General features: G+C 39.9%; 1 protein-coding gene across 1 annotated transcript in view; it reads left to right on the top strand.

Moving 5' to 3' along the window:
• ADCYAP1R1 (ADCYAP receptor type I) overlaps nucleotides 1–19,071 on the top strand; it is a 133,708-nt gene that overhangs the window by 101,268 nt on the left and 13,369 nt on the right. The window contains 4 exon segments of the mRNA XM_062505264.1: nucleotides 15–168; nucleotides 4,357–4,417; nucleotides 8,247–8,316; nucleotides 10,112–10,203. Coding sequence (XP_062361248.1) covers nucleotides 15–168; nucleotides 4,357–4,417; nucleotides 8,247–8,316; nucleotides 10,112–10,203 — 377 coding nt within the window.

Here is a 19,071-nt window from a genome sequence, read left to right as displayed (position 1 = left end):
TCCATCCTCTGCAGGTGGAATGCAAAGCAGTGATGGTGTTTTTTCACTACTGTGTCATGTCCAACTACTTCTGGCTGTTCATCGAGGGGTTGTACCTCTTCACTTTGTTGGTGGAAACCTTCTTCCCAGAGAGGAGATACTTCTACTGGTACACAATCATTGGCTGGGGTACGTGGCTCTTCTTGTCTCAAACGCGTTTCGGTGTGCAGGATGACTCCACAAGCCGTGCATGGTATTTCCACACCAGGTTTCAAACTATAATTTTAGTCTTTGTATAGAAGTGCCACTGCAGCCCGTTGTGATTTTTTGTGTGAGCAGAGTTGCACTGAATCTGGAGGACACCACATCTCTGTCAGGGGTACAATCTACAACAGAAAATTCCCTTCTACAAGACATGATCTGAACACCAACATCTTCAGCTTAATCAAATCTGCAAGGCTAAGTCCAGTCCATTTGCTAAGGCTTCTTTTGTGCCTTTCTTCCAGATAATAACTAAATTGAAAATGTACCCAAAGGATATTCACATCTGCTTATCCTACCTGGATGGGAAATAAAAACTTGAGAAGGAACAAGATTTACTTCAGAAAAGCCAGTTAAATTATGATAACCATTGTAATTATTTTTCATTCTGGCCTTCTGGATATAAATTAATTCCTGTGACAGGTTAATGCAAGCAATTCTTTGCAGATGTTTTTGTGCATCTGAATGCAGAAGAATACATTCATTTCAAATGTTCCCTGAGAGGGTTAAACTTAATTTTTATACTGATAGACACTTCTGAAATAGAAATGATCCTGTATATTCATGTGTAGGGTCTACACACAAACCCCATGCCTTAAATTACTCTCCTTTGGAAAAAAACATCCTTATGTAGCCTGAACCTTCAAGGAATCAACAGATGGTCTTGTTTTTTCCCTCATGAAGCAGCTGTACACAAACCAAAATTTTCATTTCCTGGAAAAGACTCTCTACAGGAGGGAGAAAAAAAAATGTTTCTAGGTAGTATAGGAGTAGAGAAGGTATATAGAGAAAGAAGTGAACAAATTATCATAAATAACCTGTGTCATAAAAAGGCTGTTGGAAATGGATGGTTACTGGAAAAGGTTTTTGGAAAAGAAACTGTTGGAAAGGGTGTTCAGGGGTCCTTTTGTATCTTCCACAGCTGTATAATCACATTATAGCTGAGATAAAAAAGTGTGCTCCCAGTGAGAAACTGGGGGTTAGGTACATGAAAGTCTGACAATTAGAAAAGAAAGAAATGCAAAATTGCAAATTGTAAAATCTTTGAATCTGAACATAAATCAGAGCTTGTGTTCCTTGAATTAAGTTTGCACAATTTTCATATCTGTAGGTTTGTCTGAATATGAGAATACTGAAAACCAGCATATATTAAATGACATCAGTATTTTTTAATCAGTCCTTTTAATGAATGAACTACCCAGATGGATTCATTCTGTAATGCAACCTTGAAATACTTACATTTTAGTTGAGTGCCATACATAATAACTGGCTGTTCAATTTATAGACTTCAGAGAATTCCAGAATGGTTTGGGTTTGAAGGGACATTAAAGATCATCCAGTTCCACCCCTTGCCTTGGGCAGGGACACCTCCCACTGTCCCAGGCTGCTCCAAGCCCTGTCCAGCCTGCCCTTGGACACTCCAGAGATCCAGGGGCAGCCACAGCTTCTCTGGGAATCCATTCCAGTCCCTCAGCACCCTCAGAGTGAACAATTCCATCCCAATATCCCACCCATCCCTGCCCTGTGGCAGTGTCCTGTCCCTCCATCCCTTGTCCCCAGTCCCTCTCCAGCTCTTCTGGAGCCCCTTCAGGCCCTGCCAGGGGCTCTGAGCTCTCCCTGGAGCCTTCTCCTCTCCAGGGGAACATTCCCAGCTCTTCCAGCTTTTCTCCACAGTAAAGGGGCTCCAGCCCTTGGAGCATCTCTGTGGGCTTCCCTGGATTAATTTCATCAAGTCCATGTCCAGCTTGTATTGGTGGGCACTACACTCAAATCGCTTCAGAACCAAAACAGCATCAATAATATCCATTAATAACTCTCAAGGTTTGGGTGGTTTTGGTTTATTTATTTGTTTATTTTTAAACACAATTATTTTCTCATGTCCCACGTGCTTCAGCTGGACTCGCATCTCCCCTGACCTGGTGGGAACAATTAGCAATTTGCAGAGTCCACAGAGACACTTCCAGGCTCTGGATTCAATCCCTGGAGGGCAAGAGCAGCCCCTCAGCTCAGGGCTGGTGGGGAGGGAGCTGCACTGAAGCAGCAAGAACCAGGAACTCAGCACTTTGCAGCATCTGGACGCTGATGGTGTGTTTGTTCAAACGTGCTGAGACGTCAGTGTCCTCACCTCAAGGGAGTGATGAGAGCTGCACATGGCTCTCTTGATCCAGGCAGCTTTTCCTTCCTAAATCTGCAGTATGCTGCAGAATTCTCTGGGTGGACTGCTGCCTTCCTGAGCTCTCTGCTCCTAACTGAGGGCAGCACGGAGTCAGCAAGGATAAATCTCAACCTTTAGGGCTTGTCTGTTTTCCAACGTTCCTCAGAAGCTGAGAAGGAGGCGATGGAGAGATAGAAATCTTTTGGTGTAAAGAAAAGCAGTGTGAGTGTATGTATATTCATGCAGCAGATGGTTCAAAACTCCAGGCTGATCTGAAACGTGGGGTTTTTAAATGTATTTTCATGACACATTTAGTTTTAACTCTGCCTTCCTGCACATTTTGCAGATTTGGAACGCTATTTGTAGCACCAAAATTTATACAGAGGAAACAAAATAGAACATGAGACCCGTGTTTTATGGAATCATAGAATGGTTTGGATTGGAAGAGACCTTTAAACTCACCTCATTCCCAATCCCCTTCCCTGGACACTTTCCACCATCCCAGGTTGCTCCAAGCCTCATCCAGCCCAGCCCTGGACACTTCCAAGGATGGGGCACCCACAACTTCTCTGGGCATATATTTGATATTTCAAGGTTAATTTGATAAAATTAGAATTAAAGTTCAATATTTAAAAATTAATTTAAACTCTTTTAAGGGCAAAAGGAGTTTTACCCTTAACACTGAGTTTTTTCTCAGTGTTTTCCAGGTATTCACCTGTGACAAAAGCAGACTTCAATTGAAATTAAATATACATGATTTCTTCTCCCCAAAGCCTGTCATTTTATTTCTTTATATCATTTTCCTTTCAAATTCTTCTCTGTGTGGTTGTTTGAAGGAGAAGGGCTCCATCAGTCACCCAGGTCTAACAGGGATATTTTTATTTTTGATGGAGGGAATAAGATTAGACAGAGACTTGTCTAAGTGAGTTCAAATGACTGAATAATTAGTGTGACATCAACACAGCCTTGCAAAATTTATTAAATATAATTGTTCCTGTCAACTCACCACAGTCTTGTTCACTGCTGGGGGCTGGGGTTATCATGTTCCTTGTTTTGTTTGCTTTTCAGCACTTTATTTTTCCAGTGCTGCCTGAACAGATGTCAGCAGTTTCTAGGATTTTATTTTTATCTTTTAAATCTTAGTCAAAGACTTTTTACCGTACAGTGGAGATCCAACTTACCCAGGGTCATCTTGCACAAATGCATTATTTTATAAAAGTATTTCCACTGGAAAAAATAAATCATACTTATAGGATTTTCAGAAAGGAAATAAATCCAGGTTTCTCAGTGGGTTCTTACTGTTTGCATTAAATTTGCATTTTACATGCATTTTTTGAAAGTGAAGAAATGTCTGAAGTAGGAATTAAACCCTTACTCCAATATTCTCTTTTTGGAGTCTGTTGTTTTGTTTTGGTATTTTTTTAATGAAAAAACCTAACTATTCCTGTGGGCAGAGGAAAATTCTCATCTATGGATTTGTTTTGTTTGAGTAAGTAAAGAAAAACTGGTTATCTAAACAGCAACAGGGAAAATGCAACATATGCAAATCATTTACAACAAAACCACAGAAGAACACACAGAAAAAAAAATACACTGAATCCAAAAATGCCTTTCCAGCTCGGCATCTGGCACTGCAATTCTTGCATGATTCCAGTAGCTCTAGACACGGATGTGGTTAATTCTGTCCTGCCCAGACTTTGTTTTATTCTTCATGCAACAAGATGCAGTAAAACACTGAGCAATGATGACCTGGCACAGCACCATTCTTTCCTGTTCCCAGTTTTTCTGCTACCATGCCACCCCTGATTGAGAGGGGTGTTTCTGGAGCTCTGAATTATCTCAATAAATTCCATTATCCCATGCACAAGTGCTGTTAGGAAACAAAACCTCAGTGGAGAGGTTGCATAAATGCTCCTTGCTGAATATCAAGTGTTCACATGTCACTGTCTCGTCCTCTGCAGGTACCCCAACAATTTGTGTCACTGTCTGGGCAGTGCTGAGGCTTCACTTCGATGACACTGGGTAGGTGTTACTGTGTGGGAAATGACCCCAGGGGCAGCCAGCACATGGCAAGGGTGCCCCAGGAATGTGGTGATGGGAGAGCACAGGACCACTGAGTGAAAGAATCATTGAGGTTGGGAAAGCCCTCCAAGGTCACCGAGTCCAAGCTGTGCCTGATCCCCACCCTGTCCCCAGCCCAGAGCACTGAGTGCCACCTCCAGCCCTTCCTTGGACACCTCCAGGGATGGGCACTCCAAACATCCCTGGGCAACCCCACACAAAGGTCAAAAAACTATTTAGTGAAAAAAAATTCTTCCTGATGTCCAGCCTGAACTTCCCCTGGCACAGCTTGAGGCCATTTCCTCTTGCTCTGTTTTCTCCTTTCATTTCTGCCATCTATTTGTGTGCAAACATTATTTAGGTCCAGAGTTCAAGTACTTTTCTGTTCATAGAGTCACAGTTTGGTGTCTGTGCCACCACTGCACTGGGGAATTCCTAAAAGAAGATTTAGGCATCAAATCTGTAAACCTGCAGCTGACCCCATTCCCTGCTCCATTAAATTACTGGAGTCCAGGATATGGTTTGTCTCATCTTATAAGAGCTGTGAGTGGAATCCCAAAAAATTCTCTGCTTCTTTCCAACTGATTGTGGAGGAAGATGAAGGTGATGTACTCAGCTGTAGAAATTACTGGAGATAAATCTAGTACAATGGAGGAAATCTGCACAAGACGTTGCTGAGCTTTGATTTACCAGGGCAATTAGAAGTTTAGTTTCCCACTGAGGAGGGTTTTCCATGAACTTTACAGAGGAGATGAAGAGGGATGAGACAGAAATCCCCCTTCCGTCTTCTGTGTGGAAGAAAAAAAAAGTTATTTCATAAAGAATTCCAAAGGGTAGGTCCTTCCCAAATTGTCTGATCCCAGAGCTGGAGCTGCATATTCTGGTACTCAACGTCTGCTCTGAGAGAGCAGCAGGTGTGGCAGGTAGGAAAGGATGTGAAATTACACCTTGAAAAGACAAATGTGGCAATGCTTTTTCATGAGAGCTATGCTTGAACCTGGTGAAATGTTAGAAAAGGTGAGGCAGACTGAGTAAAATTTCAAAAATCAGTCGGTGGTTCTGTGAAAGCACAGAACTGAGGGAAAGGCACTTTGTACCCAATTCCTATTTCCAATTCATTGAGGCTTATGTTTTAATTTTGCCCAATGCTGGAGATACCAGGATGCAAAATTTCCACAAAACTCATTGTTCTGTCAGGTTTTCTTAATCCTTGTTCTTTCAGACTCTCTCTGGAAAGCAAATAAAACCTTTCCTCCACTGGGGAAGCCAGTGCTGTGACCCAATGTTCCATTTTGACATTAAGACAAATTAAATCATTTATTTCCATGCAAAACAAGCCAGAAACCCCTGTTGTGTCATTATTAGGATTAAAGCACTGACTCTGAAAGCACTAATTTCTCTTACAAGTCTAAACAGCCCTTGCATTTTTCAGGTAGGGAGAAATTAGGGAGCTTGTTTGCATAGAACAGAAAATTCTGAATTTTCTGTCGTGCATTTCCACTTTTTTATCTGAGGAGGAGATGGTGGTTCCTTCCCCCACATTTATCTTGTAGGTATCACAGGGACTGGACATCCTTGAGAGTCCTTGGAAAAAATCTCCGTGTGAGCTTGATCTGATTGATTGTTGACATCTACAAGGTGGAAGTTAGGAACTGATCTCACTGAGGACACATCCTGTAAAAACAGAGGATCTAAAGTAAAAGAAAAACTCTAAAAGAGGAGCAAAAGAAAGCAGAGAGGTCGAAGAGTAGGAATTTGTAGGGGATGATGTATCACCCCAGAGTACACATGTAAAATACCTCAGTGTGGGGAAAAGAAACCCAAAACAACCTCCAAGGCTCTCTTTGTCCCAGCCAGGTTCTGGGATAATTAACTGGGATGTTGGTCCCTGCAATCAGACAACTGGAATTAGAGGAGGTGGATTCCTATCCCTGTAATTCCTGATAACTACACAGACAATCTTCCATTCAATATCTATTTGTACAGCCAAAATAATGTGAGAATTTGCCCAGATTCTTCCAACATTGGTCAATTCACTGAAGACTTTCGGGACAGATTTAATGTCCATCATAAGGAGGTTGAGCTCTGCAAATAATGGGTAATTTTCAGTAGAAAACTCCTAATTTATAAATGCATACCCATTGTTGATCACTGACAAAAAGCCTGATTTCCAGACTGTGGGTGAGGATATCCCTCTGGGCATTTAGCCCCTCTCAAATATTTTAAGTTGGGCATCCAAAGTGAGATAACTTAGAAATACTAATTTGCATTTGAAAAATCACAGTCATCAGCCCTTTAGGTTTTGGGTGATTTCAAGTTTCCATGTTGTGCAAACAGAAGCAAAAATACATAACTCTGTGCAAATTTGACACCCCACCTCTAAATTTGCTCAGTTCTCACCAGCTGCACCACACACATCCTTATTTTTGGTTTTATGGGAATCCAGTAAATTATTGCTCTTCTGAATGAATACATATCGTTCAACTGAAAATAATGAACACTGTTCAACTGAAAATTTAACTGAAATTTCTAAGCCAGGCATCACTCAGCCATTTGGGATTTCTCTCAGGCCTACTTTGACGATGGGATTTTAGCTCTGCCTCCTCACTTTTACACATGTATATAGTTTTGTTTAAAGATTTTCACTTTTCCCCAGATGCTACCACACAGCCATTTAAATGACACACATGTTGCATTAAGCTCTCATGAGACCAGCAGTATTTTATTTCTGTATGTTCTTCCCAATTGTTTTTTGGCATTTGACAAAATGCACCATGACAGCCTCTGCTGGGACTTTGGCTCTTTTCCCAGTGGGAAGCAAAAACTCCTTCTCAGAACTGCAGGTACAAAGTAGACAGATTTCTGTGATTTTATATTTTCTAGGGAGAAAATCAGGGGAAGAAAGTGGAGACAAATGAAAGAAAATGTTTAGCTGACAAATTCTTGATGACTTAAAATAGTCATGAAGACATTTCTCAATAACAAATCGTAGTCATTGTAATAGCGTAGCAGGGCCTGGAAAATAAGATTATTTTCATTATTATTGGTTTTCTAACTCTAAAAAATGTATATTAACATTAAAACCCTCTATGAATATAAACTATATATTTGAATGTCCAAGTGCACCTGTGTGAAATAAACTTCTGCAGAATCCTTTGGTGATTTCAGGGGAAGATTTTAAACTCTGGGGTAGAAACGTCAATTTATTTATGATTACTCTCTAGCAACAGCTTAACAAAGAAGCTGCCCCAACTCTTGCCCAGTATTTGATCCTTCTCAGATGAATCCTGGCTAGAACTTGCAACCCAATGCCTGGAAAATTATTCCAGTGTGTGAAGGCAACCAGCATCCTGATGTACTGGAAAAGTGTAAAAATCCTTGTGTCAGGCTCAGAAACTAACAGTCATATCTGTTAACCCTGGAAAATGAAGTGAGGCATCAAACTTTAGAATAACCATTAAAAAAAAAAAATCCATTGACGTATGTCTTGCACTTAAAGGGTTTTCCCAGAATATGTCATATGTTTAATAGGAAGTACCATTGAAACTGCCACAGAAATACTTATTTTGCTTTCAGATGATTGTGGAGAGGCTGTAAAAAAAAAAAACAAAACTGCAATAACACAAAGTAAAGAACAGTCACTTCGAACTTAGATAAAATAATTTAACTGCTAAACCCATCTCCCACATTCTGCCCCCTTAAAAACAGTTGTAACTTCATTAATTCCATTGTTACGTCTTGTTTTCTTTCCTTCTCTTTCCCCATCCCATTCTTTCCTGAATGCCTGCAGCTGCTGGGACATGAATGACAACACTGCCTTGTGGTGGGTGATCAAGGGTCCTGTGGTTGGGTCAATCATGGTGAGTAGCACCTGCAGAAGACACTTCCTCAGCTCTCCAGGCACAAATAACCAATTCAAACATCTTCAAACACTTCACAAACTGTGCTGCATCCCTGTGCTGGATTATTACTTCATTATTATTTCATCATTGAGAATGATTAATACAAGTTAAATGACGGAGCGCTGCCTGCAAGCAAAGGAGTTATTCAGTTGCTTAAACACAGACATAAATGCCATTATCAAGACCCCTGAGCATGTGGAACATTTGTCTGGGGCTGGAAGATGTGATAGATGGAAATTCTGGGCCAGTTGGGGTGGCATCTGGAGGCCAAGGGGGACAATCCAGGGCATGTGAAACAACAGTAAATGTCAGTGACCAGGAAAATAGACCCTGTCTGCTGAATGGGATTATCTTCACAGCACATTTATCTAAAATTAGCTTTAAAGTAGCACTTGGTCATAGTCCAGGATGCTAAATTATCAGCAAGGTGTCTGAACTCTTTAATTGGTGGAGGTCTTGGATTTGGCTCAAATTTGGTCAGATGCCTGCACATGGAAGGCTGAGGGATTCTAAAGTGGCTTGTTTGGACTTCACAGAATGGTTAAAATTGGGAATGATCACTGGAAGTAATTTAGACCAACCTCCCTGTTTAAGCAAGTCTCCCTAGAATATATAATTCAGGATTATGTGCAGATGGATTTTGAATATATTCTGGTGCTCCAAATAACATGGGGATTTTAAAATGCTCTTGGGATCCTGCATTTAGGAAAATAAATTGAGCCCCTGCACAATATGGTCATTGGCACCTGAAAATCTTTCAGGCTTGACACATGTGTCTCATTCTGGGTACCCTAAGCTGTTCTCCGCTCTCCACAGACAGAATTAAGCAGGTTTTAAGTGACTTTTGTGGGAATTCAGACATCCAGCTCACAGGTAACCAATAAAACAGGAGGTTTTTATCAGGTTTGGTGTTTCTCCTTTGAAATCTTTGGACAGCTCTCTAAAGTCCAGCAATCATCAGATAAATGAAAGGAAATTCAGCCAATCTCAGCCCCAAAACAGAGATGGTTCAACGATGCAAGGTTTTTGTCCACGTGTGAATTTTCCTGTTTCACAGGCATGTTCTATGAAGGATCATGTTCTGCTTGGGGGATCAGTTAAACCTGGCTTCTTATCAAAGGCATTAAAGAACCAAGGGACAACTGGGCTTCTCCATCCCTTTGTAGTCCTCAGACCAGACGCTGGAAAAGATTCCCATGTTCAGTTCCTGGTCTCTCTATGGGAGTATAAGATTTTATAATGGACCAGTATAAATTTCCACTGTTCTGCCTTTAAGAAGCTATGGAGTTGATAGCCAAATATCAAGCCAAAGCATTGAAATAAACTAATTTTATTGTTCTCCGGGTTTTTAAAACCGATAGAAACTGTTAAAATGAGAAGTTCATTGGTCAGAAAATGGGAGTTTAAAAATGCTCTCAAGGTCTTTATTTTATGATTTTTTTTTTTTTTTGGTGCAGGTATCTTTCTTTTTACTCTGCACAGGTTGATAATGAAAAATGTTGAAACTTTTCCATTTATTTTTCTCTTCTCTTGTCTTGAAAATGCAGAAATTCTGCCTCATTTTAGCTGTAGCAAGGGAGATAAGACCCTTATGAGCTTTCCCCATTAATCCTGACCCTTTAAAACTTTTAGGCTGTGGTTTGGAGAAGAAAAAGGGAATATAACCAGCAAGTCACTGGGAATATCTCATTCTCATACTTTGTAAAATATGTCATTGTCACAATTTTTTCCTTTTTTTTTTTCTTTTCCCCAGATAAACTTTGTGCTTTTTATTGGCATAATTGTGATACTTGTGCAGAAACTCCAGTCACCCGATATCGGGGGCAATGAATCCAGCATTTACTTGTAAGTACAAATGAAGCACTAATCAATTTAAATTACTGATATACACATAGGAAAAACCCACAAAGTAAAAAAGAAACCTCAGCTGAATTAGGTTGATTTTTCAAAAGAGTTACAAGGTCTATTCAATTATTTTGGTTGATTTTTACTTTAATTTTTCAATCTGTCAGCCGCGAAAGTGCATTTTAATGTCAGCTTTCAACTTTCTTTAAAAGGCCTATAAAAAATAAGCGTAATAGAAGAATAAAAATAAACCCAAACCAAATCTAATGTTTTTTTCACATCAATTATTTGAAAATTAACATATTGACCAGGTAGAAAAATTGTTGTTGTACTCATGGGATGGTTTGCTGTGCTTCATAAGTTTCAGGACATGGTTCAATGTTCAATGAGACCAATAAGATTTGGTGCAAAGTTTTAATTAACTTTAGGCTGAATTATAGTGCAGGAAGATCCCCTAGACATGCTTATGTCTGTGTTTCTTGTAAACTTAAATGCATTCCACTTAAGCCAAGCATTTCACACACACACCCCCTTAAAATTGTTTTAAAATGCACACAAATCCTAAAATTTTCCTCTAGGTGTTTGTAGCTTTGTGATTCATATATATATATATATATATTATTTTTTTTTAAAGCTGGAATCCTTTTTTATTAGTTTCCACCTTATAAGAGGGCAAAGGTTGGCCAGTTGAGATGGTCATCATTATCATTTTTTGAGTGCATGCAGTCATTCTACGTATAAAAATAACATAATCCTCTGGAATAACTGGGATATGGGGCAGCATATCTGGTGTTGGCCTAAACACCACACATATTTGGTTTTGGCATTTTTTTGTGAGCTTGAATGTTTTCTTGAACTCATAGACATAGGTAGGACTCTTTAATTTAGTACTAAATTCCTGATGAAAATAGGTAAGCTATGAACACCTTAAATAAAACTAAAAGATGTTAGGGTAAAGTAGGAGATGCTCATTTTGTAACAAATACAATTATCCAGTGATTAGTCTCAGCCTAAGCAACCACAATCATAGAATAATGATGTCATCCATCTAAAATACAATTTTTGGGGAAAAATATAACCGCCAGCTGACTATTTTTCTTTTTTTTTCCCCTGTTATCTAGTTTAATTTGCATTAAATAATAATATTTTCTACATCAATTTTCATTGTCTGTAGCCAGACATTCACTTACTGAAAGCACTGCCCCTTTCATCTTGCTCTAAACTGTGTTTCCACAGCCAAAAATGATGTTTTAAATTGATTCTGTGGGTGGATTTAGCTCAGAAATAAAACTGAGGATGAGAATTAGTGACTAGTTAACTTGTGCATGGTCTGCCATGGGCTTGCATGAAGGCTTCCCATGGATGTGCTGCTGGGAAGTCATCCCTGAGTCCTAGATTGTAATTAACACCCCAGATGTGCAGAGCTCGTTCCGAGTCTGAGATTTTAAGTGCATGTTTGGTGTCTGCTGCACATCTCACGTATGAAGCAAAGCATGCCATGGACTCCAAAGATTTAACTGGATTATCAAACATCCCTCGTCATCTTGGATCAATATGGTGACTGGGTTTTGCTGGTGTTTTTCCTATGTGTATAGTTAGCCACCAAAACCAAGAGAAAACATCATATTTTCTGTTCCATTCGCTGCCATTATTTTTTTCTCATATTTTTTTGCAACTTTTATAACCGGGCGTGTATAAATCGATCTCGCATTGATGTATGTGTTATGGAGTGTTGTTTATCCAAACAGATTTGACAGCAGAAAAGTTCACACAGGGACGACAAAAAGGAATGAAATTTATAATTCTGTGCAGATATCCACCAGACAGAGTCGATATTTGTGCACTCATACCCTGCAAAAAGAGAGCTTGTAAGGAAGGAAGGGCATAGATCATAATCTGGTTCTGTCACCATATTGAAATATCTCACATTTAGACTGTGCTCATATTAAGCATTTTCCATGTTCTATTTTGCTCTTTCAACCTTTTATAGCATCATTCCATCAGACCAAATTCCTCATCCAGATCTTTACTCCAGAACATCTTTAAGCACTTTCTCTTCAGTAGGTGAGGAGCAATGAGGTTGTGGGAGGATTTTCAGCCTGTTTTTGAAGGTAATGCCACAGGGATCTGCAGCAGGCATAGAGATTTACTCTAACATCAGCCTTCCATTTTATTTTTTTTTTAATAACCCTTTATACAGCTGGTACTTCCATGATCAAAAACAAGAAAATGAAAGACACCAAAAACTTGGCTACTGACTTTGAGCAGAATTTCTTTTTTTTTTATGTTTGGTACATGTTTAGGTTCAGGTCCTTTTAGTGCCTGTTTTTGTTAGAAAAATCTACCTCTGGTTCTACTTCATAGACACTGTGGTGATTCTGCAAAGCACTTAAGTCTGTATTTGATTTTTAAAGCCCTGAGGATGGGCTTAAATTCAAAGATTAATCATATGTTGCTCCCACTGTGCATTCATTATTAAAATCTCCCACTGGAGAAGTTAGCTGGGAGCTATGACAGGACCACAGCAGAAGAGAGCACTGCAGGGGAACTGAGACTTAATTAATGCAGTGTAGCCACTGGAGAATGTAAGATTTGCCTTAAAATAAATTAAACAATCAATTGTATCATTTGCTGCACATTATCGGGGATTTATTCCCACTAAAAAATATATATAAATAAATAAATAAATAAAACTTAGACTTACTCTCTAAACAACCTGATCATTGTGTGCAACAGCCTTTAGGCTGACAAAAATGTTGCTAATTCCTAACAATCGTCCTGGAGTGGCCAAGTGCTTCTGTGGTTATAAACTTCCATTTTATCCACTTGTGTGTTCTGCCATTCATCACCAGTCTCATGCCTCCCCAGCCTTTCCTCATGCCTTTAGTTGCCCTGGGAGTTGCCTGCATGCTGCTGATCCCATCTCAGCCCAAGACCCCAAAAACCCACCGGGTTCTGAGAGCAATCACTCCATCTTTCTTCTGGTGATGTTTTAGAGAGAAACTCCTCTTTACAGCTGAAAATATTGGGGGTATCTAAAGTATAGATTCATCAAAATGTCTAAGCAGCTGAGGTAGGAATTCAAAACAGAAATAGAAGACACTCCTTTAATGATCATTTTAACTCTATTGTTATTTTCAGTTATTTTTCTAAGAAACTTCCATACTTCCTCCCAATAGTCATCATAACCATTACTTATTTTTTAGTGTGCAGAGTGACAAAGATACAAGATTTCTTTTTTCTTGAAATGCCTGGTTTCAGTTAGTCTTGTGTCAGTCCTGAATAATTCTGCCGAATTAAGCATTGAACTGAAGCAAGATCAGTAATGCAAATGGAATAGATTTTTATCTGAGGGAGGAACTCTGACATCCCCAGGTGGTGGGGAAGCATGAAGAGTTATTGATTATATTCTTAGAGTAATTAAGACAGCTATTAACGTAGTTCAGGCAGGTTTCTCACCCCAGCTGCTGAAATAAGCAGCAGTAATGTGCCATGATTACAGACACAAAATGGTTTGGGTTGGAAGGGACCTTAAAATCATCCAGTGCCTCCCCTGCCATGGCAGGGACACCTTCCACTGTCCCAGGCTGCTCCAAGCCCTGTCCAGCCTGGCCTTGGACACTTCCAGGGATCCAGGGGCAGCCACAGCTGCTCTGGGCACCCTGTGCCAGGGTCTCCCCACCTCCCTCACAGTAAATAAGTTCTTCCTAACATCCAATCTAAACCTACTGTCTTCCCTTTTAAAGCCATTCCCCTTGTGGCATATCCTATTTAATCTCACAGAACAAATGGCCATCTTTTGAACTGGTGCCTGTATTTCCCATCCAGTCATAAATTAATTAACATGATTCCAAGCAGAAAGAAGCCCCTGACTTTTAATAATCTCCAATTGCAATTTGTGAATGTCTTGAAGGAGATTATTTAGGGATAGTTACCCCATATGCTGAGAGCCAAGGAGTACCACATCAGGACCCATGAATTAAAGGGATCTCACAGTTCTGGGGACTGCAAACACATATTCACAACCCTCTGATGGTTCAGCACACAGAGCAGCACACCAGGCCTGCTTTATTTGCATGGATTTATCATCTATCAGTTTCTTTTAGGAAATGGATCATAGACTGATCTGGCAAGGCACCACTGTTTTCACAGTGAAAAATCCACCCAACAGTGTGTAACCTGGTATGTCAGAATCTGTTTTCAGACATCCTGGTTTTGGTCAAGCTGTTGTAGAGAGAGTACATCACACCACCCCCCCCATTAAAAAACAAAAAAGAACAACAAAAAAACCCCATCATATTTCTACAGAAATGCCTACACAAAGCTTAAATCCACGCTGTTATTTTGACAAGCATTGTTGCATTGCTGAAATATTCACTCTAGAGAGAAAATCATCAGCATCACCACCATAAAACACTGCAATATTTAGTAGGTGCATGATGTAGATGCATGCTGGAATAACCCTTAAGATTAAAAAGACCCTCACATTTCCATCAAATCTTTGTTTCTTCATTCATTTTCAAGGATCAAGAACATATATCTGAAAAAAAGAATCTTCTTTTTATTTTATTATGATTTCCAGTTTATCACAACTGGTATCATTTGGGAGGGGGGAGCCTGTTTCTGCTTTTGCTTTGACAGATTCTTCTGAAATTTTGTATCACATGTTGAAAACTCAATGCAAAGAAAATTACCACAAATAACCACATATATATATCTAGCTAATTCAGGTCTATGTCATTCCTCCAATCAGCATCTTGCTGGAAAGAAAGGAGAATCATGGCATATATCATAGGTAGGTATGATTTTACCTATGGTGCAACCTAGAGGGTTAGGGCAGCAAAAGCAATGTTGTAACCCAGATGTTTTGGTAAACAACACTCCTCTAAAATTCACCTCCAAAGTCACTGCACACGCAGTGATTCATCCAGCTACTGCTTTGTCTTGCTGCAAGTGCTCAGACTGCCTGAGTTGATAATTATTGACAGGGTCTTGGTGCCAAAAGGCTCATTTTTTGACAAGCCAATGGCAGATGTTGGATGGACAGTGTGTTCTCTAGGAGGGCACTGCAATTCCTGAGCCCCAGGTCCTGCCAGCTGGGTGCTGGGATGACCAAAGACCCAGCAACAAAATGAATTCCTGTCCTTGGGTTAATCCTTTTCTACCACAGGAAAATACACTGGAAAACTCAGATGATAGTCATTTGATGATCAGCAAGGACCTAGTGCTCATTTCTGAGGAATGACAGGGGACTAGATACTTGCTGCTTTGATTGACACTAGCTCTTGGTGGGTTTATTTCAAGTTCTAGAAAAAATGTGCTCATTCACTAACTACAATACTTGTCATGTGCATTGCCCAAGGCAAATTATTACTTTGGGTGCCGCTTTGATTTTTTTGTTGTTGCTGTTGTTTTGTTTTTTACTTTGGAATCTTTGGGTGGAAAGAATGGGGGTGTTCATTTGTGCCAATATTTTCAGGTAGAGATTGGAAATAAACCCGTGAGTGTACTAACTAGGAATGTAAGCTCATGCAGGCTATGTACCATAATTAGCAGGAGTGCAATTATCAGGGATTTATTTATTTTCAGATAAAATAATCAAAAGCCCTATTCTTCTTTGGTTGCCTATCTGTGGTTTTAGTTGCTGTAAAAATCAAACAGCACAGAATATTTAATTGTGCTTATAATGTTCCTGGGAGCTGTTATTGCTACTGTAAAACTGAGGGGAAAATGCATCTGAATCCCTCAGGTGCCTGTGGCAAGGACAGGAAGATGAATTTTTGGTTGTCAAATCTACTTTCCTAACCTAAACACTGTCCTGTCATCCAGTGCATCCTTTGCATTCTTAAATAAGTGATGAGGTTAACCTAAAGCTGTTTCTACCTCGAAAGGGGTTTTGTTATTTCATGGAGCTCCTGCCAGAGGACTATTCCATGAGAGCAAATCAGTATTTAGAAAGGAAATTCCATTCCATTTCCAATGACATACAACCCCATGAGCAGAGCTTTGACAGGGTCTAATTTCGAAATCATAGGTCACAAATCATATTTCTTGTTGTTACAACATCACCTGTATGGATGCAGCATTGAAAAGGGTTCTGCTTCTATTATTTGTAAATCTTTAGAAGGTGGATTTTAGGGTGCAAGGCCTTGGCTTGCACAGGTGGTGTCTGTGTGGTGGAAGCTGACTCCTGTCCTTTTTCCTGTTGCAGTAGCATTGAAAAATAGGCTGACTTTGTCTTTAAACACTATTTCTGGGGCTGTAAGACATTTCTATGGGAAATTTTATGGTTTAAATGGATAAACAGACAGAGAAAAGATCCAGTGGTGATTTTTGTTGTTGATGAACTCATCAGATTATGAAATCTGCCCGGGTTTCACGTGTAAGAATTCTCTAATGATGACTTGAACATTCTCCTTGGCTCCATGATCTGTGGCAGCCTTAGAGAACAAAGTTTTTTGCCTACAAGTTGCATCCCAAAAGAGCAAAGCACAGACCTTTTTCCCTCCCATCTGTCACAAGAGCAAGCTATGAACTGAAAGGGAGCAATTTTGCATTAGAAGAGAAGCCACTAAAAGGTGCTCCTTCTCTTGAAAGATCAAGGAGGGTTGCAGGTTAGTGAGGGAGAGAATAATGCCAGGTTTTATCCAACACTGCAATTCTCTTTATAGAAATTATATATATATATATATTTTTATTTTTTTTATTATTTTTTTTTTAAGAAAACACAGTGAAGCTTTGTGCACTCTCAACAGCTCTATCAGGGGTTGGATTAGCCTTAACAGCCCTGTTGCTACAGAGTTTGAGGCACCAAAAAAAGACTGAACAGTGTTTTCTGAGTTCCCATTGAAACGTTAGCAGCTTGGATCTGGAAATTTCAGATCTAAACACCTTTCAAAGACAGTACCAAAGCCATCATGGCTTGATTGCCTTAGCTGGTATGGAACAGAGCTCAGAACACCCAGAGGCTCAAGCCAGAGGGATTTATACATAAGTGCTTGCATCTGTAGGGTGCCTGTGTAAATATAGAATTTTGCCCACACACGTGCTGTCTGAAACACTTTAGATATCGAAAATTGTTCCAACCTTGCTGCTTAAAAGGTCACAAATACTTTAGCAATGTGCACAATAAAAAGCTTTGCATTGTAAAGGGAGAGTGGCAGCACTTCACTAAATTCGCTGTAAACTTGTAAATTTTGCCACATGCTGGAGCTTCCTGATTAGCAAAAAGAAGGCAGCTTTTGGAAAGAAAATGTAGAACAGATCTCAAATGTGCTTCTGAAGTCACTGCACTTGGTCAGACTGAATAACCTAATTTTGATGTGTATGCTTCTGTTCTCATGGAGATCAGCAGGATAGGGAAGGTCCAGTGCCTAAGGCCACTCATCTTTTTGAATTAGCCAAGGGTTTGGGTACAGTATCTTCCATCAGAACGGCTTGCTTAGCTCCTAGGAAAGATAATAGGTTTGGAGAATCAGAAAAAAAATCAGAAGTTTCAAATTGAGTGTTAACTTGGGAATATCCAAATTACACATTTCCAGCTGTTTGTTCTTTTCCTCATGCATTGCTCGTTTCTAAGTTTGTTGGTTTGAGTGCACTGTTAGACTGAAAGGGGTAGACCTGAATTTTTCTTTGTCCCCAGATCAGTTTGCACTGATTCTTTGAATCAGTTACTTAACATAAAGATGAAAGTGGAGCTGAAGCAACTGGTCATGCAGCAATCGATGTGAGACTGCAGGAAATGGGGAATAATTCTGACATCTCTGATCCTGAATTTGCTTTCAATTTATACCAAGGCTCGATGCCCACCAGCAACCATGGACTTCCACTTAGTTTTTCCCACCATTCACACTTTTGCCTCTATCATATGAGGACAACAGGAATTTACTTTCCCCTCAGGGTCTCCGTTTCTCCTTGCCATTGATTTATTGTGTCTCACTTCAGCAGCTGGCATTGTTTCACATCCAGCGGGGTTACTTTTACATCTGGAGAATTTTTAGGATGTACTCCAAGCAAGTACACAGCCTGAGGTAGGGAAGGAACAAGCAAAGTGGTGCTGCCCCAATGCAGGAGGTTTTTTGATCTTGGAAGACGAATTTCTTGTGAGGATCTTGTGACTAGCACTGTGTGCCAGAGGAACTGTGTGGTGCAAAGCAGCTAATCAGTTTTGTAAGAGCAAACTCTTCCTGCCTTGGAGAGTCAAGGAACATCCTCAAAGGCCACCAGGCTTAATACAGAATTAAGTCTCGAGGAAGGTTGTTTGAACAGAGGCAAATTACCTCAAGATAGGACCAAATCCATGTGTAAGGTTCCTATCAGTCTTAGTCCCACCTGTATCATTACTGAGGGATTTCCAAGCTGTAATTCCTCTTCCTATTTCCAATGAAAACAGTGGAATTGTGCAGCTGATTAAATGTTTGCAAGCCCAGGCTTTTTAAACAAAGGCAGTGCTCTCTTTTTCCATTAAGGAGAGTTGTAGAGAGGGGCTGTACCATGAATCTGCAGGGATATTGTATAACATGCAAGGCAGGTGAGTCAAAACAGTGTAAATGGAGCTTCAGAGCTGCAAATTACATAAACCAAATGTAGTTATCCTGATGCTGAGCTCTGCCAGCTGACAGGAACCAAAACCTGTCTGCAGTGCTTGAAAATCCACTTCTTGTGTCAGACTGGGACAATAAACACTCTGTGGGCTTTGCTCATTTGCTTTCTTTCAAGGACAATGAGCTAAATCCCATTCTCAGATATTTGTGCCTGGATTTGGATATGCACATTCTTCATTTGAAACAGTAAAGTATTCAAAATCTTTATTTATTTAAGAATCTCATTTGGCATGGTACATTTTTCTCATTGAACACCCTATTGTCT

Source organism: Cinclus cinclus, chromosome 1 (genome assembly GCF_963662255.1).
Source record: "Cinclus cinclus chromosome 1, bCinCin1.1, whole genome shotgun sequence".
Lineage (NCBI taxonomy): Eukaryota > Metazoa > Chordata > Aves > Passeriformes > Cinclidae > Cinclus > Cinclus cinclus.
This window is presented reverse-complemented; position numbering and strand designations above follow the sequence as displayed.